The sequence below is a fragment of the Lactuca sativa genome, chromosome 2 (assembly GCF_002870075.4).
Source record: "Lactuca sativa cultivar Salinas chromosome 2, Lsat_Salinas_v11, whole genome shotgun sequence".
Lineage (NCBI taxonomy): Eukaryota > Viridiplantae > Streptophyta > Magnoliopsida > Asterales > Asteraceae > Lactuca > Lactuca sativa.
The window spans coordinates 215130985-215157719 of record NC_056624.2 but is presented as its reverse complement, the minus strand read 5'-3'; the positions used below and the strand labels follow the sequence as shown (position 1 = coordinate 215157719).

The following is a 26735-nucleotide window of genomic DNA, read 5'->3' as shown; positions in this document are numbered from 1 at the left end:
ACAATAAGATGGATTTACTTAAAGCAATACAAAGCAAATGAAAGTTGGTTTGCTATTTCTTTGTATAAAAAAGTTTCAATAAAGAATATTGAAATGTGTATTGGAGAGACTTAACCAGTTTAAAAAAAAAAAAAAAAAAGGCGGTTGCATTTTATATTAATATCTGTAATATTAAAATGTTAAGACATACTAAAAGCTTAATATTTGTTCAAACAGACTCGACAATAATCAGACACCATTTCAATAAAAAGAAGAAGAATATATACTTAGTGATTGTAGTTAAGTTTAAAACAGCAAACAAATAAAAAAAGTTTGATTGATACTTGTGTTCATACTATGGCAATATTGTAGGAATTGCATAGCTTGACAAGTGCAGCTTGATTAGGTGGAGAAAGATGTTTGGTAATAACCATGGGGAATCTCCCACTGAATTGTGAAGAGAGATTTGCAGGAAAAGCTACAAAAAAGTGTTTTGGATCCTCGATTTCCTTCAAAGGATCCCAATCCTCATCTTTTTTACCACCGGTATTTTTAAGAGGAACAAAACCCCCAAAATCAATATCAAAATCATCATCATCCTCGGTTCTTTCCCTTTCCTCCTGTGGCAGTGGCAGTGGCAGAAGAAGAGTAAGAATGGCATCCAGCAACTTCCCCCAAAGCTCCTCAGCTGCAGGATCCAACAATAATGCCGATTCACAAAGCAGCTTAGTCGATGCAACTGCACTCAGCTTGACCTCTGTGTAGTTGTACCCAGTATTTATGGTCTTCAGATTGGGTATCCAAAACTCACCTAAAATCACATGAAATAAATTGGCCTCAACAGAATTTACCAGGTCCACAAGAGTTTGCACCCAATGCTTCACCAAAAAGAGAGACATAAATACGATCACACACCTAACAAGTCTTGGGGTTTTGGTATTTTGATTTTGAAGGCGATTAAAGAGTGAAGCCCAAATGTGGTTCATGTATTCTTCTATAACACCATACTCATAACTCTCAATCACTGTGTTGAGAAGATGAAATCCTTCTTCTTCTTCAATGCAGCTGCCTTCAACATTGGGAAACCATTCACGTCTTTACTCTCTAACTCTGGAACAATAACTGATCTGAAGAAACTTTCAACATCAACAACATGATCATCAGCAAAAAACACAGCCAAGTAGATAGCACACTCTTTATACTTCCAGTTACCACCTGGGTTTTCAGCAAAAACTTTCAACCAATGGTGTATCATTGCCCTGATTTCCTCTTTGTTTTTTCCCTTGAGAAGCTCAGATACAATTCTCCTTCTTGTATCAAGGTCATTCCCTTCCATGTCTCTCCTTATAAACTCGATATAATTCTTCTCAAACAGCTCTTCCTCTGCATCCCTTAACATCAAATTTGGAATAACAATCCGCTGCAATATCTCATCCCCACCAAACAATTCATGGTCAGAAACTTGAGCCCACTCAAGGTCAACCGTTCAGATGCAGATGCTGATTCAACTACAACCACACTCCAAACAGCTTCTACAAACTCACTTAAATGTTTTTGCAAAACTTCCTCCTTTTTCTCCATGTAAAGGCTTATGTTTTCACATACAGCTGCTCGTACCTCATCAACAAGTGAAACACAGTCTGCATCACCACCTTCCTCTATACCTGGGTACCTCTCGCTGAGATAATTCTTAAACTCATTCATCCATTCATCTGCCTTATCCGAGAATTTTTCAGGCACATCCAAAACATTGAGCGAATAGAATATCATACAACAGAGCCTTCGTGCTTCAAGTAACTGCCGGAGGGTTGCAACACATCCAACACCATTTATCTTACTTGAAATACTCTCAGCAGTACTCAACAACTGTGCAGCAAAATTATCCGAGCAGTATTTCAAATCAAACAGAATGGGATTGCTCTTAACTTCTTGCCGGAATCTCTTAAACAAAGAATTAAGAGTAGAAAGAATACCGTTAACAGAAGCAAAATCATTCGCATTGATAGCCGTTTCAAGACTAGACTTTAGGCCAGGAAGCAAATCCGGCCATAACTTAGGGAAATCACTGTTTCCAATCATAGCTATGGCTTCGCTAAGCTGACTCTGGATTTTCCGGGTGGCGGAGAGCATGAGAGGCACTATGAGAGTCTTAATTTGTTCTTTTTCAGAGTCAGGAATATGGTTAGCAGATGAGGGCACCCACCGGGTCCTAAGATGGTTATTAAAGTTAACAGCAGCGCATTGGCGGATCTGCTCGTCAACGGAAGGTTCAGCAACCAGTTGAAGAACAGCAAGGCCGTAGTTAGGAGTATTGGCGGCGTCGACTAACTTATTCTCAGCACGGCGGCGGAGTTCGGGTTGAGGGGAGAGGGTATCGAGGAAAGATTGCGACAGAAACTGCAGGGTTTGTGGATTCCAATCCATCTCTAGGGTTTTTACAAGATTTAAGAGCCTGAAAATTAGAAGTATATGAACAATATAAACTTAGATTTCAACAGTGATAGTTAATAGGGATCGAATTCTGAAAAAAGAAAACCGCGGAAGCAAATATCGATTTGAAGCGCTGCAAAAGGAGAAGTACGAGAGAGCAAAAGAGAAGGCGATGAAGGAATATATAGTTTTAGATGAAAAGGGGAATTTACATAAACGGTACTTGTGCTTTACAAAATGTTATATGTTTGGATAGTTTGGTATCTAATTAAAGAGAATATTTTCCAATGTATTTCGTATTTTTAGATTAAAAATATTTTCTATAATTAATGCATCTTAAATTTAACTTCAAGATTTTTTTGTGTCTTTATGTCAAAATGTAAAAGTTTTGACTATAAATACCAAAAATGTCAAACTAGCTAAAGGATTGTATGACAAAAACCTATAAGTTTTTTGTATTTTTATGTCAAAATGTAAAAGTTTTGACTGTAACGGCCAAAAAATCAAAATAACTAAAAAATTGTGGTAAATCGTAAAGTTACTAAGGGTTATTATTGCTAAGCTCAATGAGCTTTAATATATATATATATATATATATATATATATATATATATATATATATATATATATATATATATATATCAAAGACATGATATTAAATCATTCCAAGTGTTTCTTGGTCTAAAACGGAATCTTTGGATCTTTACTAAAACAACCCTATTTCTAAGAGGTGTAAAATTTAGTGGGAAAAAGAGTCCCATATACTATAGTGAAGCAAATTAGATATCTATGTAAATGCATGTCTGTTAAAACCACAAGCTTTTAGCAAGAAACCAACTACCATACAACTGGAAATCATACAAGCAAATAAAATAAAAGTTATATTGGTATGGTTTAGAAACCGGGACATTTTAGTCTCGGGGGTAGTTTTGGAAAGTTTCTTTATTTTCAGTTTTTGTATTGGATGACTCATCACGGTTGGTATAAATAAGGTGTTATCATGTTATGTTTATGTTTAACATTAAGTTTTCAGGATTGTTTCAATCACATACTTGGATAACAAGTAAAATTCCCATAATCCCTCTTCTCCCCTATTTTTGTATTTCCTACGTTATGTTTCCTGTGTGTGCCATTTCTCACTGGTATCTTGGTGAACAAGGTTTAATCAGGTTTATATTACAAGTTATAATTATAATTTGAGAGGTATCACGAACACAACTAAATTAAAACCAAACCATGTCTTCAAATGATGACACTTTTATATCAATCCAAATAGAATTTCACATATCTAAAATGTCGCATGATTGATGAATTCTTTAATTTACCAACAATAACTTCCATTTAATTTATTGACTTGTTAAAATTTTAACATAAGATAAAAAAAAATGATCAACATATAGGAAATTAACATAATATAAGCAAAAGTATAAATTCTTTAGTTTGTTCACTTAATAAATATGTCAAGCAGGTATAAAACATGGGGTTATTGTCACTGTAGCCCTATAAAGTTACATATAATTGTTTAAATGGTCCCTCGTGACTATTTTTTGCATTTTAAGGGCATGTACTTCTGTTTTCTGGTTTTAAAATTGCACTTTTGGAAATATGAAGGGGTCACCCGGTGACACCCATCACACGTAGTAGTTTTCCAATTCCACATAATATACAATCAGATTTATTAAGTCTACGTCATTGCCACGTATATATGAGTTAATGAGACATATTGTATGTTTTAAACCCATCAACTGCCTATTTCGAACTCTTTCTTCTGTAACATCCTCATCCAAATCCTTTGTTCAACAGTTCTTCAGTCCTACTCTTTTCTTCAACTGCTCGTCGCTTAAATCGGCGAACTTTGTCGTTGCTATGGGCATTTCCATGAAGATTGATCTACATTTTGCCGGAATTTTTACTAGGTACCCCTCTATTACTTACTCAAATGGAGTCGAGCAAAGGTTTGATGATGTTGATTTTGCTGGAATAGGTAATAGCAAATTTGTGGAGTTCCTTGAAAGATTCGTTGTTGAGAGATGTTTGAATGTGTACTTTTGTATGTCCGATATTGTCGTTCCTGATGGATTGAGGATAATCGCCACTAACATGGATTACATGGAACTAATCGAAGTAAGGTATGCTTCTAATTGTGTAATTGATGTATACATGGACCATCTTGGTGTTATTTTACATCAATGGATTCTTGAAGAGCAAACATAAGTTTGCAGTTCTTAAGACAAATTGTCTAGTGCAAATGAAGTTCATGAAGAAGTGCAAAGTCGTATGGATATGGATGATGGAATCGACATGCCGGATTTACATGGTGGTAGGGATGATATCCAAGGTGCTAGAGAGGATTTGCAAGGTGAGCAGGATGATGACATTCACATGGAAGTGGACACTGAACCTGATGAGTGCATTCCTATGAACAAGACAATAAATGATGAGTTTGTGAGTAAGTTGTGCCCAAAGGAGCAAGTCACCCCCCCCCCCCCCCAAACAGTCCACCTCGTGAAGAGTTATATGATCATTTACATGAGGATGAGGTAATATCTATTGGCCAATCTATTTACAGTGAGAAAGTTCATTGGAAAAAGCATAAGCATGTATTAGGTATAAGATTTGTAAGTCCTAAACAACTGAAACGTATGATGTGTAACTATGTTGTAGCAAATGGTTATCAATTATGTTACAAAAAAATGATAGTAGGAGGCTCTTAATGAAATGTTGTTCTAGGCAGTGCAAGCTTAGAATGTGGGCTTCTTGGATGAGTGAGGAAAAGTCTTTTCAGATTAAGAGTCTCATAAATGAGCATAATTGTGCAAGAAACTTCAAGTTAGGTTCAATTGTGAATTATTCATGGATAGGTACTCATCACACAACACAATTTTTACAGAAACAAAAGGTTAGTGTCAGGCTACTTAGGGATGAAGTTAAAGCGAAATTTGGTATAGATTTGAGCATGAGACAGTGTAGAAGAGCAAAGAAGTATGCCATTGAACTGATTGAAGGAACACTAGTGGAGCAATATGCAAAGTTCTGGTCATATGGTGAAGAGATTAGAATATCAAATCCAAGATCAACATCAAAATAGATGTGAATTATATGCCATATGGTAAGAATTATTTTAGCAAGTTTTACTTGTGTTTTGATAGGCTAAAGCAAGGATAAATAAGGAGCTGTAGAAGGGTTATAAATTTAGATGGATGCATCTTAAAGGGGTTATGTACTAGAGAGTTAATATGTGTTGTAAGAAGGGATGCCAATAATCTCATATTCTCAATTACATGGCCAGTTGTCTGTGTAGAAAACAAAGAAAATTTGTAATGATTTTTGGAAAACCTTAGAGATGACCTTGCATAAGTTATGTCGTTTACTTCCCTACTTTTAAATATTGTACTTGGTGATTTCATTTTATCTAACATGTTATCATTGTTGCATAGGGGCTGTTAGAGGCTGTCAAAGAAGTACTGCCTAATATGGAACATAAGCAGTGTGCATAACATATTGTTGCCAACTTTAGGAAAAGATTTAGTGGTGTACACTATGAGGCCATGTTTTGGAAGGCAAGTAAGGCATCCACTGAGCCTTTATTCAATATTTCCATGAAGGAAATTGAAGTGCTTAACCTTGCAGTCTTTGCTTGTTTTATGGAAACAAACCCCAAATCCTGGAGTATAGCGTTCTTTCAAAAGGGAAGGATGTGTGATGCAGTGGAGAAATGGATTATTTGAGAACTTCAACAGTGTCATCGGGGATGCAAGGAAAAAGTCAATCATCACCATGTTAGAGGATATTAGTTGTATGTTATGAAAAGACCACCAAGTCCGATTTAACCGTTTTTTATTTTACGAAAACCAATCGGTTCGTTCCGAACTGTAACATCTGTTTCTGAAATTGTTAAGTCTTTGATAAGGAATATGGGTTTTGAGAAAAACCCTTAAGTGCAACGCGCTTAAGTAAGGATGCGACCCGACTTCACTGTTTATTGAAAAACCCTAATTTGCGGTTGTTGGTTCTATTAAGAACACTTATTCCTTGGGTTTGCCTTGTTTGGCAACCCATCTCCAAAAATGTTCTTTCTCCCAAAATCGTATCCCCTTATTGATCTTGGAGTATTTGTTTAGAGTTCAAAGACTAAATTTGTATAAAAATCATAAAGTATAAAGCATTCCGGATGAATTTAAAAATATTTGCAAAAAATCATTGTTAATAAGATTATAAATGATATTAGCCTAACACACGCGCCGCGCGCGCGTGGTGGTAGCAATCAGTTTATTCTTATTCTCATTCAGCCTATAAGAAAAGCGAGGCGGCACTTATAGAAGAAAAAGGAAACAAACCGGAAGGGTATGGCCAGCAATTTTCCCGTGAAATCGCCGTTCCGATTTCTTCCATTTTCGCCGCAGCTTTTACACGCTACTTCAATCGTCTCCGGCAACTGGTACTTATAAATTTCTTGAATGTTTTCTTGTCTTAATAATTAGGATTTCTATCTGTCAACATATGTCTTAAATTCTGTAGTTGGTATCGAGTTCGATGTGTTTTAGTTGTTATGGAGCTGTTCATTTTTCGAAATCGTTGTTAATTGTACTTTGTGTATCATAGGAGTTGTATTTGTGGGATTCGAGCTTCAGATGTGTGTGAATTTTTGTTATGTAGTGGTCTAGGAGTCTAGGGTTTTGTTAGTTGGGGATAGATTTTGAAATGTCGTAATTAGATCCAGATACTCTCTATATTTCATTAATAAGTCTAGTTTTGCAAATATTATGGTCCGATGCTCATGATTGTGACTAGTAGAGTTGAAGATTTTTATATTGGAAACTCAGAAGCTTCAAAGTGGTGTTTAGTTTTAGAACAGGAGAGTTGAAACCAAAGCATTGTGTGAAGTGTTTATCTTGTTAGTGATTGAATTACAAGTGTGAAGAATGGTTCATTGAGTCGGTCATTTTAGTATTGTAGATGGTGACAGATTTGTTTAAACGTCAAAAAAGGTTTGAAAAAAAAAAAGCATGGAGCTTTGAAGACATTTAATAATGTGGCAGTGGCGTGTTGTCATAACTCATAGGGTTCAACTAGACTTGAGTTAAGTGAGGAATCATAATCCACATCTGGGGTAGATGGTTTGATTATATGTTGGAGTTGAGTTAGTTTGCAGTTACATGTCTATTAATATATACTTTATACACACATAAAATTCAAAACTGAAGAGGAATTGAGGAAGTAGATGATCTTACATTCTCTCTATTTTTATGTTGAGGCGACCCCAGTTAGGAGGGAGGTATGGCTGAAACAATTGATTTGACTGGAGATGGAGGTGTGTTGAAGACAATTGTGAAGAGAGCCAAACCTGAAGCAATTGGTCCATGTGACAACCTACCTCTTGTTGATGGTATTCAGCCAAAACTAATAAAACAGATTGGCTTGGGTTCTTTAGTATATATAGATAACATCTGATTTGTTATGTTGTTTGTGAATTGGGCAGTGCATTATGAAGGGACACTGGCAGAGACAGGTGAAGTATTTGATACTACACATGAAGACAACACAATATTCAGCTTTGAAATAGGAAAGGGATCTGTGATAAAGGCTTGGGATGTTGCTTTAAGAACCATGAAGGTTGGAGAGGTTGCCAAAATTACTTGCAAGTCGGATTATGCCTATGGAACTGCAGGTTCTCCCCCTGAGATTCCACCAAAGTAATTTTACCTTAAACCTCCCCTTTTTTTTATTTATTTATTTTAGGAACCCAACCATGAATTGAATTTGTTTGCATCATTGGCAGTGCAACTCTTATATTTGAGGTGGAGCTGGTGGCCTGCAGGCCAAGGAAGGGTTCTAGTGTGGCTAGTGTGTCAGATGAAAGGGCTAGACTAGAGTAAGTGGTTTCTTCTTCTTTTTTTATATAATTACAAATTAATGTAGTATTTGTATATTTTTATAATAAATAGGGAGCTGAAGAGGCAAAGGGAAATGGCAGCTGCTCAAAAGGAAGAAGAGAAGAAGAAGCGAGAAGAAGCAAAGGCAGCAGCTGCAGCTCGCATCCAGGCCAAAATGGATGCTAAGAAAGGCGGAGGGAAAGGAAAGGCCAAGGGGGGAAAATAGTTTTATTTGTTTTCTCATAAACTTTACTTTTAAAACATTTTTATATCTCTAGTCAACTAAACTAAACAATATCATCTGTTGAGAATAAACACATTGGGTATTTTCTTTTGCTTGTAATAATAGTTCTGTTTCTAGCTTCTGTTTCATCCTTATTTATGGTTAGGTTGGTATTAGTATTTGCTTGCTTACTTACTATTTACCTAGCTTATTCTGATGTTGCTTGTATGTATATGTTTTAGCCCCACACCACTTATTCTTCGTTTCATTTTTAGGAGATCATCGTCATCTTCATCTATTGTGATTTTTTTTGGGTGAAGGTCACCTACATCTTCATCATCCTTTACAACATTCACAGGCCTGGTCCTTTGGCAGAAGCCCACAGTGTTAGCTTTTTCCTACAATTGATGAGAACGGAGTCTAATAGTTGATAAGCAGAATTACATACATGAGGTGCAAGAATATATTCACAGATTGACCTCTTTTTAGTATGCAGTTTTGTGTGTTTGGAAGAATTAGCGATTGAAATGAGAGAGAGGGTTTACAATTTCAAAGCTGATAAAATCATAGGAGAGGGAACAGAATGAAGATGGAAGTTTCTAAAATGGCATGCCCTTGCCCTTGCCCATTCATTCATATGATATGGGAGTTGGTTATTGTTGTTATTTTTCCCATATGGTAAAATTTGTTAGCTTTTTACATACAATCAGAGCCTATTTCATCCATGCAGGTGGGTATTCCAGTTAAGTAGTTGTGTATTATCAACATTAAATGTCTTTTTTCTTTAATAGCAAATGCCCAAAAGCTAAATCAGTTGGATCAAACTCCAAGTGATGCATCATCATCATCATCGTCATCGTCATCATCATCATCCATCTCCTCTTGGTTCTCATCATGCCGCCATGCAGATCCAACTCTGAACTTGCAAACAGGGCAGGTTCCTTGCTGTCGTAGCCATGGATCAATGCACTCTGAATGAAACTAAAACAATACGCAATTCAATTCAATACATCACTTTTTTATTTTTGTACCAAATTTCATTACTTTTCATTTCAAAATATGTTTTATACCTGATGCAAGCATGGCAAGCTACGAACTAGTTCACCTACATTAACTTGCTCCAAACAAACACTGCATGTCAATTCATCTTCACAACTTTTTCCATTTCCATTTCCACCACTCTCCACCTTCTTCTGCTACCCAGATTCATTCAAAATGTATATAACAAAGAACTATATAGATATATCATATAATTAGTAATTACCTCTGTGGTGGCTGATGATGAACCTTGTTCCTCTGATAAGCTACCACTGCCACTGAGATATTAAAACATGCATCCATAAATTTCATAACTACATTAGTTAATTAACAGTGAAGCCAATGATAAATTATTACCTTTTAGAGTTGTTGGCAACCTTGTACTTGTGGAGAGGAAGAGAATTTACATCTTCCTCACTCATTGAATTGGCTGTTGGACCACCATCACTATCCAGTGCTCTTAAAGTTTCATAATCTGCAAACATGTAAAAAGATGTACCAAATGAAAATAATAATAAAAAAAATCCAAATGATTTTTATATATATCACAGACAGTAAACGTGTACCTAAATCATCAAACTCCCTGTCAAGAAGTGCAAGTTGTAGTCTGAGGCCTTGCAATCGGCCTCGTGTGGCAAGTGCAATAGAAGGTGGCATCTGCAACCGCAGTTCAGTATGACCAAGGAGCCCACTAGCTGCCACAGCATTTGCTTGTGCTTGGGCTTGAAGTTGTTGACAGGTGGCGTACATTCTTAGGCTTGTAGCCATCAAAAACACACCAAGTACAAGCCAAAGCTAAATCCCCCCCAAAAAAAAGATACACACATTAAAAGACTATCTAACCACAAGGAACTGTAAATATAAAAAAGAGAAAAAATTTCAGGTTACCAGAAAGTTTGGTGACATTTGGTGCGAGTTCAATATCATGAACAACAAAAGAACTGTAACATGGAAGCACAGATAATGATGAAATTAAGTATCTATTTGTGTGAAATGAAATACACAAAAAGAAAATATGTACCTGTGACAAGAAAGGCAAGAGAGTTTGTATTAACAGGTCGGGCTGCATGGATTCTCTGAAAATAGAGTATCACAAATTTAGCACAATATTAATGGTTTTAGCCATATAAACATAATATAGAAAATATATAGGGTATACCACTGAGCGACGTTCAGGTATAAATCCAGGAAATCCGGTTTCAATGTCTCCCCTGCTCCCTCGAAAGACAAAACTCATAATTGTTGAATTCTATGTGCAAAAACTTTATAAGCCACTTCACAGCAGTAACCAGTCCTACACCAAAACCTTCAGCCATCAGTACATTAACAAGCCAACCATTTCACAAGTCATCAACAAGTTAAGATAGAGAGTCCAACACCGTGCCTTAGAAACCATCCAAACGATGAACTTCCAGACTGTACCTTAGATTATTCATTTAGGGTATGAATTCAGTTCTAGCTACATACATCATTCCATTTCAAAACTCGGTAAATGGTATTTTTACACTAAAGAAAACTAGCTATGATGAGAGCGTTAACATCATCAAGAAATTCACCTAGCTAATTTGACATGTCTTCTCTAACAGAAACCCTAGAAAAAACATTTGATGTGACAGTGATGACCTAACAGCATTGCTCCAATAATTCAAAAACAAGGTACGGATCTGTGCGCTGGAATTAAGAACAACAACGTTTTAATGAAGCACAGCGATAGAAATATTTGAATAAACCATGCAGCTATAGAATTTCGAAAACTTCAAACCCCATAACTCTCTCATGGACTTCCCCTCTCAAACGAACAGGGCATCCGGTTCTAAGGAAATGAAATGGACAAAGTACATATTTTCCATAACTAAGAACGAATTCAAACGAAATATGATCCAGAGCTACAAATCACTGATGAAAGAGTAATAGGAAACCCTAAATCAGCAACACGTTTGCAAAATCCGTTTAATATTGGCAAGCAAGAGAAATTGATACTTACAGAGTTCGAATTAACGTCGATTGATCTAAGCGTATGATTAATCGTTTGGGGTAACCAGAGCAAACTGTGATATATGTGCCAAGACTCAAGAGGGCGTACACGGAGGTTGGGACTTGGGAGTTAGGAGATACACTTGTCGATCGAATCGATTCGGCCGCTGAGGAGGGGGTGTTTGGGTCTTCGGTATTTTGCTTTTTTCAAAATAGATCATGCCGTTCATATATCATATACACATTTGATTTGCTCGTACTTGATAATTAAAAATAGGGATTTCTAATATGTATCCTAAAGCCACATATAACAAGCATAAATAATAGAACTAGGGAAGTTTCTTCCATTTTGGAAGCCATAAAGTGTTTGCAAAAGGATGTTAATATAACTATTTTATTTATTTATGTATTGATGTGGAGGTCATTACGTTCATTAAAAGCCAAACATGGTTTTAGTGGACAAAGACATAGGTAGAACGTAAATGTAGCGTAATCCTTTTGTGGATTGATGCAATGATGAATGAGATGTTGTCTTCCATGGAGAGGTCTTTTGACTTTCATGTCTTCAATGATGGTTTTTAGGATTTTGTAATTCGGGTGCTCTGGTTGTGTGGAGACGGTGTTGTGAGAGTTGTCTTTCATGGTGAAGCCCTTTTGAAGTTTGGTGTGAGATGCTTCCAACAAAATTGCAAAATGAACCAACCGGAAATGTAATTAGTTTTTTTGGTAAAGAAATGAAAAGAATTTGGAAAAAACAGGAAAAAATGTAAAGTAAAAGTGTATTGCTATGTATTGCATTTACCAGGTAAATATGAAAAAAAAATGCAACGAATACAATGTATTTTGGTTTTTGGTAAAAAATTCAAATAAATTACAAAAAGAAAAAAAAAAAAAAACACAAACAAATAGATTTAAGGTCAAAATACATTGTTATTTAGTACATATACCACCTAAATATGAAAAAATGCATCAAATAACAATGTGTTTTGGTTTTTGGTAAAAAATCAAACAAAATGCATAAAATAAAAACCAAAAGGTGTAAACTCGAAGTACATTGCTATTTAATGTTTTCTTGTTAAAAAAATAAAAATAAGAAATTGAAGAAAAAAACAGAAAAAAAAAGGTGTAAAGCAAAAGGGCATTGTTGTTTAATGCACTTAACAGCTAAGTACAAAAAAATGCAACAAATACAATATATTTTGTTTTTTGGTAAAAAAATTTAAATAGAGTGCAATAAATAGAAACAAAAGGAAGTAAGGTCAAAGTGCATTGTTATTAAGTACATATACCACCTAAATATGGAAAAATACATTGGTATTTAGTGTTTGTTTTTTGTAAAAAAAATAAAACAAATTGAAAAAAAAAAGTTGTAAATTGAAAGTATAGTGTTATTTACTACATTTATAATCTATAAATGGAAAATGCAGCAAATAGTCATGTATATTGATTTATTAGTAACTGTGATGTTAGATATGGCACTTGTGACTTCCCAATTTTCAAGGCCAGAAAAGACCGATTTGTTTATACTTATTTAAAAATCAGATTATCTTTTTTGAAAAATAATATTGTGGAATTTGTTCCAAGAAAACAGGATAATGATATTATCAAAGCATTTTCGAAGAAATGTATTTTGTTTATATTAAAACATTGGGATGTTATCGTCAATACAGAAACATAAGCATAAACAGGCATTACATTCATTTACACAAATGATTTACATCTCCTTTAATCTCTCAGTGTAATGTATCTTCGTATCGACACCTGTGATATAAATAAATTGAATGGGTCAGGTTGGGAAACCTGGTGAGTACATATGGTTTCCAACCCACAATAATATAATTATTATGTTTAATCATCAAACAATTAACCTAACTTCCTATCCCCGTTATCTTCTTTATTCTTAAGGATCTACCCTAAGAATCATTTATTATTCATTCATACATTCCTAAGGATTAGGCACGAAGTCCATCGCTACCAGGATTTATCCAACAGGCACTAAGTTCATAGTTGTCGATGTTATTTGTTAGGCACTAAGTCCATAGCTGCCAATGTTCATCTATAGGGCACTAAATCCATAACTTCCAACGTTCATCTATAGAGCACTAAATCCATAGTTGCCAACGTCCATTCATAAGGAACCAAGTCCATAGTTGTCAGGGTTTTTAGAGTACATCTGGTGAACATGTAGTTCAAAAACACCTACAGGTTGCGAGCATACTAGCCTTCCACTGGATTGTCTAGAATAATCCATGGTCGTCATCTATACTCTGCTAGATGACTGGATCATCATTAAAGTCAAGGCTTCTTATCATCTTTCACCTCTCATCATCTATATCATCTTTCATTTCTCATCATTTATCTACCCATCTTTACCCAATATATGTTTAAGTATAAAAATACATATACAATTTAAATCACGTAAAACATGTATAAATCGTTCATCTAAAACATATCAGGAACACAGATAATAAGCACATATAGCATGTATTAATATTAAATAATTCATATTTATGTGTAAGATGAAATTAACTATGCACTCACTTGTTAAAGTAATGACTCGAAATTCGGGCAGCGCTCCGCTTTTAACAATTTTCTTTTCATTCGATGAACGTAGTATTGTTATCACTAGATTTTAGTCTAACATTTATTGCGACTAATTATTAGTGTAGATTTATCATGAACTCAGAGTCTGCTTTCATGATCTATCAAGTAAGGATCAGTTAGGCATGACAGTTGGCAGGCAGGACCATTTCGGCATATAGCTTTTCTGAAATCCAACAACCAAGCCAATGTGACAATTTTAGACACCTCTCCCGTAAGTAGATCAATTAGTATAATGACTTTGAATCACTGATAAATCTTGTGTTATGGGTTCATAATAACGATAATGAACTTAAACATATGTTATACTTAAATTAGGGTAAGCATAACTCACTTACAAGGGAGTTTAGCGAGGAACCGGGTTCTGCGTAGGCAAAATTTATGAGCCGAAAGCTCTTCTTCTCGGAGCCTTCTAGCACTCCGAGACTCGCCTCTAACACCTAAGAGGTTCTAGGGAAAAACCTTGAGGGTTTGGGGGTGTTTGGGAGAGAAGTGTGAGAAAGATGTGAAGAGAAATGAGGAAAAGCGCCTCACATTTATAGGTTGGAGGATCGGGTTATGTTGGGCATAACTTTGATGTATGCTAGGCGTACTCGGTACACGGGGCTTACCAGGCGCTATGCGATGTGTACGCGACTATGTGTCAAGATCCGATGGCAAGGCGTGAGGAGAAAGCAATGGTCAAGATTTAGCCACATGTTACCTCCGAAGTTAATTAAGCAAATTAATTATTTTCTAAAATCCGTAACTTTTGCATATGAGCTCCATTTTTTAACTTCTTTATATCCACGTGTAGGTATCGACATGATCTACAACTTTTGTAGCACCTGATTCCTGGTATGTATTCGTGATTATTAAATCTCTTTATTTTGCACAATTAGCCTTGGACTCGGCGAGTTGAGGGACTGACTCGCCGAGTAGAAGCGGGACTAGACGCGGGATTTACTCGGTCTACTCGGCGAGTAGGTCCGATGGACTCGGCGAGTAGACCCTGTTTGGACTTAAACCCTAACCCGGGTGTTTGCACCCTATTTAATCGATCTAACCCAACCTCCACTTCCCTGAGCACTCCCAAAGACCTGTAGAACGAAACCCTAGCCTCCTTTGTGTCCTTGTGGGTGATTGTTAACATTTTGAAGGTGTTTTGGGGCTTGGGAGAAGAAGTAGAAGATTGAAGAGTGCAAGAAGGGAAGGAGATCCGGAATCTACTCTATGAAAGGCCTCCATTCAGGTAGAAAAGACCCTAACTTGATCTTTAGCTCGTTAGTCCCCTTTTTGTCCCTAAGAAAAGAGGTTTTAAGCCCTAAAAACCTAAATCTCTATGTGTTTATGGCTAATGTTCTGCAAGAACTTCGGATGTGGACCTTTTGGACTTCATAGTAGCATAAAGTCTCTATGGTTGAGGTAGTGGAAGTCCCCAATGAGCATAGGACCTCTTGTATAGCTTGGAAGTACATGTTTGAGCTCATAGGGCCATGCATGCACGTAAAGTTTACAACTTTACGTGGTAAATGAACCCTAGGACCATGGATCTGTGGTCTGGAAGTGTTGCATGTCCTAGATCTGGCCTACTCAGGAAGTGGGTCGAAGGACTCGGCGAGTCCCAAGGTGGAACTCGGCGAGTTCTATGAAGATGGTCGTCGACTCGGCGAGTTGGATGAACAAACTCGGCGAGTCCTATGAAGATTGCCTGGAACTCGCCGAGTAGTTCTTCAAACTCGGCGAGTAATATGAACATCCATAGAACACGAGGGGTTTAAGCGTCAAAGGCTCAACCCTTCGTACCTGTGCATGGAATTAACCGTATAACGTAGTCTCGAAACCCCCCCAAACCCTCGAATGGGGTGTTTTGGTGTGGATTGGAAGCAAGCAGAGGACCTGCTCGAGGAACTCGGCGAGTTGCTCGCAGGACTCGGCGAGTTGGTACTCGAGTCGGCCCCAAAGTCCCGGATAGCGAGTCAGGGGTGACTCAGTGAGTGAAAGAGGGACCTGGTGAGTGGGACCGGATCAGCGAGAGATGGACTCGGCGAGTTGCTCTCTGGACTCGGCGAGTCCAGTCAACTGGAAGTTGACTTTGACCTGGTCTTTGACTTGGTGAGGGGTAAAAGGGTCATTTTACCCTAAGAACATCTAGCGTGTTTGACTGATCGTTTTGTGGAATTACAGTCGAGGGACGTTAGCAGCAGCAGCAGTAGACAGCCAGTTCCCACACAAACCAGCAGCCTATTTGAGGTGATTTACCTTCCAGTAGCGGTGGGTCTAAGGCCATAATGCCGACCCACCAGTAGGAGACGTATGATAGATGATTGTCTTTGTGATATCATCTAGGTTGCTACTACCTGATATGTTATATGCTAGCATGATATGTTGTATGTGATAGTAGTCGAGTTCGGTTGTTAGGACCGAAGGGTAGTCAGACACCCCAGATACCTCTGACAGTATGTGATGATATGTTTGCATGCTGGCTTGTTATGTTATACGCGATAGGGGTAGTATGAGGGGACCAGCCCCTGTGTTCGGTTGTTAGGACCGACGGGTAGTCAGCACCCCAGAATGGCTTGACACGGGTAGTCAGCACCCCATAATGGCTTGACACGGGTAATCAGCACCCCAGAATGGCTTGACATGGGTAGTCAGCACCCCAGAATGGCTTGACACGGGTAGGACGGCACCCCGGAACGGCCGTACCGGGTAGTCAGGCGCCCCAGAATAGCCTGGCAGTATGCGTGTTAATTGTTTGTATGATATGTGGTACGATGGGGGGAACTCACTAAGCTTTGTGCTTACAGTTTATGGTTTTGGTTTCAGGTACCTCTTCGTCGAAGGGGAAGGAGCCGGCGCGGTAGCGGCACATCATGCACACGCACGGATTTCCGCACTTACGAGATTCTCTGGGATATATACTCTGATATTATGATGATTGTATGATTTGATTTTTAGACATGGCTTACGTTTTGTTATGGTTTGATCAATCAATGTTTTTAACAATTAATGTTTCTCTAAAGTAATGTTTTTTAAAATGAAATTTTTGGACGTGAAATTTGGGTCGTTACAAGTTGGTATCAGAGCCCTGGTTTGAGGGATTCGGACACGCCTTCGGGAGTGTCTGAACTCAAATCGTGGGAATAAAAGATTTTCTAAAAGAAAATGATCTCTAGAATTGAGAAAAGAGTTTTGAGAAAGAACGAAGTGTGTGATGTGCGCGACCGGCGGAGCTCAAGTAAGTATTCCCCAAAGTACCCATACAAGTTTATGTTATGTTTATCAGCTTTTGTAGAACAGCATGCTAGAATAGGACTAAGGACCTAGGAGTGATGCCTTATGTGCCTGCTTTATGTGTTCCAGTTGTATGAGAACTTGCATGCTAGTTGTTGAGTAAACAGTAAGTAGGATAGCCTGCTTAGGTTATGCCTGGTAGTATGAGCTTAGCACTTTATGCTAGCTCAGTTCCTGAGAGTAGATAGAGTTAATTGAGATTGTTACCCTTATCTGAATGCTGCTTGCTTCGTGCTACGTGGGACTCTGAATAATGGGAGTTAGCCATTAGGCGAATGCGTCACGTCACATGTGATCAGGGTTGAATAATCTTAGAGTGTCGGATTTGATCCTACTGCGCAGCTCTTGTTTGAGTCCAACCGTTGTAGGGACGAGTCGGGTACTCGAAGGATTATCTGAGCCTCGTCACATGTGATGGTATTCGGGTAATGGCTAATTGGCATTACAAAGAGGACTGCAGCAGTTGAGGACTGGTTAGAGTGGAATTATAGATTTCCCTAGGGCAAGCCTAGGATGAGTATAGCAGTGATCAGCAGTAGTGAAAGGGATCTGGTGGAGTCGAGGCATTCCTTGAAGAAGGTACGGATAGATGTTGAAGGTAGTATGGGCCCGTACTACTGAAAGCAGAGGATCCGTACCCGAACGAAGGGAGGCCAAGATAAGACCAGGGAACTTGTAAGTAGTTGTGCTCCCTCAGGGAGTATCAGTATCACTAATGATTGTTGTGATGTATTGCAGAATGGTGGTACTTCGATCAAGGCCGGTAGATGGCGGTTCAGGAGAGGGGTCAGGTTCGGGATCAGGTTCCGAGCCGGTTGATGAGGGACTACGCGAGTTCATCGCGTCAGAGATTACCAGAGGCATCCTTAAGTCGACCCCCATTCTCTTTGGGTCGATCAAGGAAGGGATCATGGAGTTGATGGAAGATCGCCTTCGGGCATTCAGGAGTGATATGGCATCTAGCCAGTCAGGATCTCGCACACTGTCCTTCAAGGACTTCAGGGGCAGTGGTGCGCCGGATTTCCATGGGGTGAAAGACCCCATTGCTGCCAGGCGATGGATTGCAGACATCGAGTCTGCCCAGTTGACTAGCTTCTGCCCCGAGGGGTCGAAGGTGAGGTATGCAGCAGGATGTTTACGGGACCGAGCCCGGGATTGGTGGGAGTCAGTGGGTGACTCATTGGGAGCCTCAGCTATCGAGGCAATGACCTGGTCGGACTTCGTGACCAGGTTTAGGGTAGAGTTTGCGCCAACTGTCGAGCTTCAGCAGCTGGCCAGGGAGTTTCTTGACATGAGACAGACGACGGAGACTGTGGCGGAGATCACCGCCAAGTTCCGGGAGAGGGCTTTGTTGGTGCCCCAGTATGCCGGTGATGAGGACATGAGGAGGACTCGTTACCATGATATGCTACGAGATGACATCCGGGAGCATGTTAGCTTTTCGGCTTGCCCTACCTTGGACTCTATGATTGCCAGGGCGAGGGAGAGGGAGATAGATTTGGAGCACATCCGGAAACGGAAATTGGAGGAGGGACAGGCAGGAGGGGCTTCGGGGAAGAAGCCCAAGGGATCAGATGGTAGGCCGAAAGGCCAGTCAGGACCGCGCTGCTGCAGGAAATGCGGCAGGCCGCACGAGGGGGCGTGCAGGATGGGATCATCAGGTTGCTACAAGTGCGGCAAGTCTGGGCACTTCAGCAGGGATTGCACTGCTCCGGCAGCAGTTATTCAGACATCAGAGTTGTTGTGTTTTCACTGCAACCAGAGGGGCCACAAGAAGGCCAATTGCCCCCAGTTGATAGTTTCAGCGCCGGTGAAGGCGCCAGCTCCAGCGACCCTACAGATCATGGATGGCCGGCAGGGCAAGTCAGAGGCTCCAGTGGTGAGGAGCCGAGCATTTCAGCTGACTACCGAGGAGGCATGCGCCGCACCCGATGTGGTGACGGGTATGATTCTTTCCCTCTATCTTATTTTTATGATGTTATGTTATTGATATGTGCTCTGTATGTATATGTATGCATTAGGATCGTTCCATGTGAACGGCCTCCCAGTTCAGGTGTTATTTGATTCAGGTGCATCCCGATCATTCGTTTCCCTTGCGCTTAGCAAGAAATTTCATGAGCCATCGGGCGAGTTAGGTTGCCCTTTGGAGGTGGAGATTGCTGATGATCGATCGGTGCAGGTATCGATGGTATTTCGAGACTGCGTGCTGCGTTTGTTCGAGGAGCGCTACTTGGTAGATTTGGTTCCCATACCGTTGCGTGGGAACAAGGTGATTATAGGCATGGATTGGCTGAGCCCTGATGGGGCTGTGATAGATTGCACGCAGCAGCTAGTGCGAGTCAGGACCCCAAGCGGGGGAGAGTTAGTGATTCATGGTGAGAGGCCCCAGTATGGACCCACTGTATGTTCAGCAGCGAGGGCTAGGCGCTACCTTCAGCAGGGATGCGCGGATATGTCGCGTATGTGATGGATACCCGGGAGGCGGGTAAGGCGACAGTGAGCGAGGTTTCGGTGGTCCGAGACTTTGCAGATGTTTTCCCCGAGGAGCTTCCTGGGATACCTCCGGAGCGACAGGTGGAGTTCAGGATTGACCTTGTTCCTGGTGCGGCTCTGATAGCCAAGGCACCATATGGGTTGGCTCCTCCCGAGATGCAGGAGTTTTCTACGCAGCTGCAGGAGCTGCTAGACAAGGGATTTATTCGTCTGAGCAGTTCGCCCTGGGGAGCCCCGATTCTATTTGTGAAGAAGAAGAACGGGTCGCATCGGATGTGTATAGATTATCGGGAGCTGAACAAGGTAACGGTGAAGAACCGTTACCCGCTTCCGAGGATTGATGACCTCTTTGACCAGCTTCAGGGAGCATCTTGGTTCTCCAAGATTGATTTGCGTTCGGGTTATCATCAGATGAGGGTCAGGGAAGAGGATATGCAGAAGACCGCGTTTCGGACTCGCTATGGCCATTATGAGTTTGTGGTGATGCCGTTTGGGCTCACCAATGCTCCTGCCGCGTTCATGGACCTCATGAACCGCGTATGCAGACCGATGCTGGACCGGTCTGTGATAGTCTTTATCGATTATATCTTGGTTTATTCCAAGACTCGGGAGGAACATGAGGAGCATCTGAGAGAGGTGTTAGAGACCCTGAGGAGGGAGAGCTTGTATGCCAAGTTCTCCAAGTGTGAGTTTTGGTTGCGCGAGGTGCAATTTCTCGGACACCTTGTCAACCAGAACGGGATTCTGGTCGACCCGGCCAAGGTCGAGGCCGTGATGAGATGGGAGGTTCCAAAGTCTCCATCCGAGATTCGGAGCTTCTTGGGATTAGCAGGCTATTATCGGAGATTTATTCAGGATTTCTCCAAGATAGCCGTGCCCCTGACGCAGCTGACGAAGAAAGCCGTGGTCTTTCGGTGGGGGCCCGAGCAGCAGGCTGCATTTGAGACGCTGAGACAGAGATTGTGCGAGGCGCCAATCTTAGCCCTGCCAGAGGGCGTGGAGGATTTTGTGGTTTATTGTGATGCATCCATTTCTGGTTTGGGCGCGGTACTGATGCAGAGGGGGCATGTTATTGCCTACGCTTCGAGGCAGCTCAAGCCTCACGAGGCGAACTACCCGACGCATGATTTGGAGTTGGGGGCGGTGGTTTTTGCCCTCAAGATTTGACGACATTACCTCTACGGGGTTCGATGTACCATCTACACAGACCACAAGAGTTTGAGGTACCTCATGGATCAGCCAAATCTGAACATGAGGCAGCGTCGGTGGTTGGATGTGGTGAAGGATTATGATTGCAAGATCCTTTACCACCCGGGGAAGGCCAACGTGGTGGCCGATGCGCTCAGCCGCAAGGCGGCGCCAATCAGGGACGTCTGCTTGAGGATGACCGTGGTGACTCCCCTGTTGGAGCAAATTCGGGAGGCTCAGCAGGAGGCTATCAAGGAGGAACATCGGAAGAGCGAGTGTGTGGTGGGTCAGGTTTCCTCCTTTGACTATGATAGCCGAGGATTATTGACTTTGCACCGTAGGGTATGGGTGTCGTATCACGGGGGTGTGCGCCAGACTTTGATGGAGGAGGCGCACAAGTCCCGATTCTCTATTCATCCCGGGGCGACGAAGATGTATAGGGATCTTCGTCTGGATTACTGGTGGCCCTGCATGAAGCGGGATGTTGCATGGTACGTCGAACAGTATTTGACTTGCAGGAAGGTCAAGGCCGAGCATCAGAGACCGCATGGCAAGATGCAGCCGTTGGATATTCCACTGTGGAAATGGGAAGATATCACGATGGATGTTATCACGAAGCTTCCCAGGACCACACGTGGAGTAGATTCGATTTGGGTCATCGTGGATAGATTGACCAAGAGTGCTCATTTTATTCCGATTCAGGAGAGCATATCGGCCGAGAAATTGGCCGACATCTATATCAGGGAGATTGTGGCACGGCATGGGGTGTCAGTATCGGTGATCTCAGACAGGGATGTACGTTTTACTTCCAGATTTTGGAATAGATTCCATGACGAGTTGGGCACTCGTCTGCATTTTAGCACTGCCTTTCACCCGCAGACGGATGGTCAGAGCGAGCGGACCATCCAGACTCTGGAGGATATGCTGCGGGCGTGCGTGCTAGACTTCGGTGGTAGTTGGGATACCTATCTTCCCCTGGCCGAGTTCTCCTACAACAACAACTATCATGCGAGTATCGACCGCCCTCCCTTCGAGATGTTGTACGGACGGAGGTGCAGGACCCCGATATGCTGGGGTGAAGTTGGCCAGAGGGTCATGGGGAGCACCGAAGTGGTGCTCAAGACGACCGAGAGGATCCAACAGGTCCGGAGCAGGCTTCAGACTGCTCAGAGTTGGCAGAAAAGTTACGCCGACAAGCGTCGATCCGACTTGGAGTTTCGAGTCGGGGATATGGTTCTCTTGAAGGTGTCGCCTTGGAAAGGCGTCATCCGATTCAGGAAGCGGGGCAAGTTGGGCCCGAGGTTCATCGGACCGTTCAGGGTTGTAGCTCGGGTGGGCAAGGTGGCGTATAGGTTGGATCTGCCAGCCGAGCTCAGCCAGATCCACAGCACCTTCCATGTCTCTCAGCTGCGAAAGTGCTTAGTGGACGATTCAGCGATAGTGCCTTTTGGAGGATATTCAGGTTGATGACAGCCTGAATTACATCGAGCGCCCAGTCGTAATCCTCGACAGGAAGTCGAAGGATTTAAGGAACAAGAGGGTGGAGCTAGTGAAGGTGCAATGGCAGCACCGCAAGGGTTCGGAGTGGACTTGGGAGCCGGTGGACGAGATGATGGAGCACTATCCCGAGCTGTTTCAGGATCGAGCAGCAGACTTCGAGGACGAAGTCTTAAATAAGTGGGGGAGATTTGTAGCACCTGATTCCTGGTATGTATTCGTGATTATTAAATCTATTTATTTTGCACAATTAGCCTTGGACTCGGCGAGTTGAGGGACTGACTCGCCGAGTAGAAGCGGGACTAGACGCGGGATTTACTCGGTCTACTCGGCGAGTAGGTCCGATGGACTCGGCGAGTAGACCCTGTTTGGACTTAAACCCTAACCCGGGTGTTTGCACCCTATTTAATCGATCTAACCCAACCTCCACTTCCCTGAGCACTCCCAAAGACCTGTAGAACGAAACCCTAGCCTCCTTTGTGTCCTTGTGGGTGATTGTTAACATTCTGAAGGTGTTTTGGGGCTTGGGAGAAGAAGTAGAAGATTGAAGAGTGCAAGAAGGGAAGGAGATCCGGAATCTACTCTGTGAAAGGCCTCCATTCAGGTAGAAAAGACCCTAACTTGATCTTTAGCTCGTTAGTCCCCTTTTTGTCCCTAAGAAAAGAGGTTTTAAGCCCTAAAAACCTAAATCTCTATGTGTTTATGGCTAATGTTTTGCAAGAACTTCGGATGTGGACCTTTTGGACTTCATAGTAGCATAAAGTCTCTGTGGTTGAGGTAGTGGAAGTCCCCAATGAGCATAGGACCTCTTGTATAGCTTGGAAGTACATGTTTGAGCTCATAGGGCCATGCATGCACGTAAAGTTTACAACTTTATGTGGTAAATGAACCCTAGGACCATGGATCTGTGGTCTGGAAGTGTTGCATGTCCTAGATCTGGCCTACTCAGGAAGTGGGTCGAAGGACTCGGCGAGTCCCAAGGTGGAACTCGGCGAGTTCTATGAAGATGGTCGTCGACTCGGCGAGTTGGATGAACAAACTCGGCGAGTCCTATGAAGATTGCCTGGAACTCGCCGAGTAGTTCTTCAAACTCGGCGAGTAATATGAACATCCACAGAACACGAGGGGTTTAAGCGTCAAAGGCTCAACCCTTCGTACATGTGCATGGAATTAACCGTATAACGTAGTCCCGAAACCCCCCCAAACCCTCGAATGGGGTGTTTTGGTGTGGATTGGAAGCAAGCAGAGGACCTGCTCGAGGAACTCGGCGAGTTGCTCGCAGGACTCGGCGAGTTGGTACTCGAGTCGGCCCCAAAGTCCCGGATAGCGAGTCAGGGGTGACTCAGTGAGTGAAAGAGGGACCTGGTGAGTGGGACCGGATCAGCGAGAGATGGACTCGGCGAGTTGCTCTCTGGACTCGGCGAGTCCAGTCAACTGGAAGTTGACTTTGACCTGGTCTTTGACTTGGTGAGGGGTAAAAGGGTCATTTTACCCTAAGAACATCTAGCGTGTTTGACTGATCGTTTTGTGGAATTACAGTCGAGGGACGTTAGCAGCAGCAGCAGTAGACAGCCAGTTCCCACAAAGACCAGCAGCCTATTTGAGGTGAGTTACCTTCCAGTAGCGGTGGGTCTAAGGCCACAATGCCGACCCACCAGTAGGAGACGTATGATAGATGATTGTCTTTGTGATATCATCTAGGTTGCTACTACCTGATATGTTATATGCTAGCATGATATGTTGTATGTGATAGTAGTCGAGTTCGGTTGTTAGGACCGAAGGGTAGTCAGACACCCCAGATACCTCTGACAGTATGTGATGATATGTTTGCATGCTGGCTTGTTATGTTATACGCGATAGGGGTAGTATGAGGGGACCAGCCCCTGTGTTCGGTTGTTAGGACCGACGGGTAGTCAGCACCCCAGAATGGCTTGACACGGGTAGTCAGCACCCCATAATGGCTTGACACGGGTAATCAGCACCCCAGAATGGCTTGACATGGGTAGTCAGCACCCCAGAATGGCTTGACACGGGTAGGACGGCACCCCGGAACGGCCGTACCGGGTAGTCAAGCGCCCCAGAATAGCCTGGCAGTATGCGTGTTAATTGTTTGTATGATATGTGGTACGATGGGGGAACTCACTAAGCTTTGTGCTTACAGTTTATGGTTTTGGTTTCAGGTACCTCTTCGTCGAAGGGGAAGGAGCCGGCGCGGTAGCGGCACATCATGCACACACACGGATTTCCGCACTTACGAGATTCTCTGGGATATATACTCTGATATTATGATGATTGTATGATTTGATTTTTAGACATGGCTTACGGTTTGTTATGGTTTAATCAATCAATGTTTTTAACAATTAATGTTTCTCTAAAGTAATGTTTTTTTAAAATGAAATTTTTGGACGTGAAATTTGGGTCGTTACAACTTTTGTTTAGACTTCATCGGCTAGTTTTGATTTTATTTTTAAAGTTATATTTTAACAGGCTTAGACAGTTAAAGTCCGTTAAAAATTCATAACTTTGTCGTCCGATGTCCGTTTTTGACTGTCTTTATATTGTTGAGCTCCTATTACTGAGATCTTTAATTCTCGTGTAAGTTGTGTCGGCTAATAATCGATCGATCTAAAATTTGATTTTCGGGCTGCATACTGCTATGTCAAATCTTAGAAAAATCACAACTTCCTCAAACGAAGTCAGATTTTGACGTTCTCTATATGCACGCTCTCAGTTTAACGTATACTACGACTTTCATTTAGATCTCTAAGGCTAAAAAGTATTTCATCAGAAATTCACTTTTTTACGTTATGTGACGTCGTGTCGGTTTAATCGTAAAATTTTCATGATTCATAACTTCTTCGTTATAAGTCGGATTCCAACGTTCTTTATATGCACGAAATCCTTGTGACATATACTTTTGTTTAAGGTTATTTATTCTAAATAATCTTCTATCAAAAAGTCATTTTTAACGTTTATTACCTTTAAATTGACGAGCATGAATCTGCGGGCGTTACAACATTGTACTTTTAGAGGTTTGTTTTGATTATATCATCTTCTTCTGTCGAGAGAGATTATTTAATTTGAAAAAAAGATGGGTATATTAAGAAAGATACTAACAAAGTAATTTTATGTGAATCTTGAGAGTTGTGATTTTTTTTAAAGTACAATGTTCTAATAAGGAAAAACTAAAAGTAGAATATTGTAGTATAAAGAAATGAAAGTGTGATGTTATAACAAATAAATGAAAGTATGTTGCTATATCATACCGAGAAGAAGAAGTGAATTGTCATAACCTATGTAAATGTCAGGTGGCCCAAAATGTATCATAAGAGTAATCACTCTGTTTACAGTGCTAGAAGACTAAAAATCTTGCCAAACGTCTTAAAGGGTAGAAGTGTAATACACCTGCAAAACCTAATTTTTTTTACTTGAAATTATGAATAAATACATGAAACCTAACATGGTAAATGAGTAAACCATATGTAATCTAATGACAAATGAGACAAAATTTTTGAACAGAGTTGTGGGTTCTCTTTCTCAAAAATTCCCATGTATGACCGCACCAATGAGATTGAGGCCATGGAGTTGATTGCTCAATTGAAATTCAAACCGACGACACCATTTGTTCTTCATTCTGTAAGACACCTTCTTCATAATGTATTAGTGACAAATCTGCCTGCATAATACCAAATACTAAGTCACATGTAATTTGTTCTCCAATCCTTTCAAATAATCTTCCATTAGCATACACTTTAAAAAGGAAACAAATGATTAGATTAGGGTTAATTGTGAATTTGTAATTAACATGTCGGGATCCATTGATGGAAGGTACTTAAATAAATCATTGTGACTTTCTCTTGTTTTTTCAGTTTGCATATTCCACTACTTCATAGCATGCTGTTCCTGAGAAGAGAGGGTAATGAAAATTGAAATCACCATTAAATCGATTCAAGCTCTATTATAGCATAAATGAAGATGCATATAAGACACAGAGCTTCACCTTTTTGGCCTAGATACCAATTAACAATAGATCCAATCGAACAGATTACTCAAATGGAATGATTAATAAACAATATCAGAGGTGTGTATGATTTAGCTTGCAATTAAAGAATAAATCCCCTGAACGAACGGGGGTCCGGGGGCAGCGCCCCTAGGAGCGGGGT

General features: G+C 41.0%; 2 protein-coding genes and 1 pseudogene across 3 annotated transcripts; 1 reads left to right on the top strand and 2 right to left on the bottom strand.

Moving 5' to 3' along the window:
- Window positions 1-218: 218 nt before the first annotated feature.
- On the bottom strand, window positions 219-2545 carry LOC111905798 (exportin-2-like; annotated as a pseudogene).
- Window positions 2546-6693: 4148 nt separating this feature from the next.
- On the top strand, window positions 6694-8647 carry LOC111905763 (peptidyl-prolyl cis-trans isomerase FKBP20-1). 2 transcript variants are annotated; one of them, XM_023901505.3, is made up of 5 exons: window positions 6694-6847; window positions 7674-7795; window positions 7889-8102; window positions 8189-8281; window positions 8355-8647. In XM_023901505.3, exons 2-5 carry the CDS (start codon window positions 7687-7689, stop codon window positions 8506-8508), a joined length of 570 nt encoding a protein of 189 aa, XP_023757273.1. In that variant the 5' UTR covers window positions 6694-6847; window positions 7674-7686; the 3' UTR covers window positions 8509-8647. The 2 variants fall into 2 exon arrangements, with proteins under 2 accessions (XP_023757273.1, XP_023757274.1); XM_023901506.3 differs by having other exon boundaries at window positions 6711-6847; window positions 7664-7795.
- A 595-nt stretch (window positions 8648-9242) lies between these two features.
- Window positions 9243-11758, bottom strand: LOC111905762 (E3 ubiquitin-protein ligase SDIR1). The gene is made up of 9 exons (XM_023901503.3): window positions 11528-11758; window positions 10703-10837; window positions 10565-10619; window positions 10432-10484; window positions 10110-10338; window positions 9901-10018; window positions 9770-9821; window positions 9576-9698; window positions 9243-9486 (listed from the first exon to the last, which is right to left on the bottom strand). Exons 2-9 carry the CDS (start codon window positions 10778-10780, stop codon window positions 9325-9327), a joined length of 870 nt encoding a protein of 289 aa, XP_023757271.1. The 5' UTR covers window positions 10781-10837; window positions 11528-11758; the 3' UTR covers window positions 9243-9324.
- Window positions 11759-26735: the final 14977 nt, after the last annotated feature.

Coding starts and splice junctions, on each gene's coding strand:
- LOC111905762 (XM_023901503.3), bottom strand. CDS start 10,780: ATGAGTTTTGTCTTTCGAGGGAGCAGGGGAGACATTGAAACCGGATTT. Junction 9,699..9,769: donor CATCATCAGCCACCACAGAG/GTAATTACTAAT, acceptor TCTGGGTAGCAG/AAGAAGGTGGAGAGTGGTGG. Junction 9,487..9,575: donor GCTTGCCATGCTTGCATCAG/GTATAAAACATA, acceptor GTATTGTTTTAG/TTTCATTCAGAGTGCATTGA.
- LOC111905763 (XM_023901505.3), top strand. CDS start 7,687: ATGGCTGAAACAATTGATTTGACTGGAGATGGAGGTGTGTTGAAGACA. Junction 7,796..7,888: donor CAACCTACCTCTTGTTGATG/GTATTCAGCCAA, acceptor TGAATTGGGCAG/TGCATTATGAAGGGACACTG. Junction 8,282..8,354: donor GATGAAAGGGCTAGACTAGA/GTAAGTGGTTTC, acceptor TATAATAAATAG/GGAGCTGAAGAGGCAAAGGG.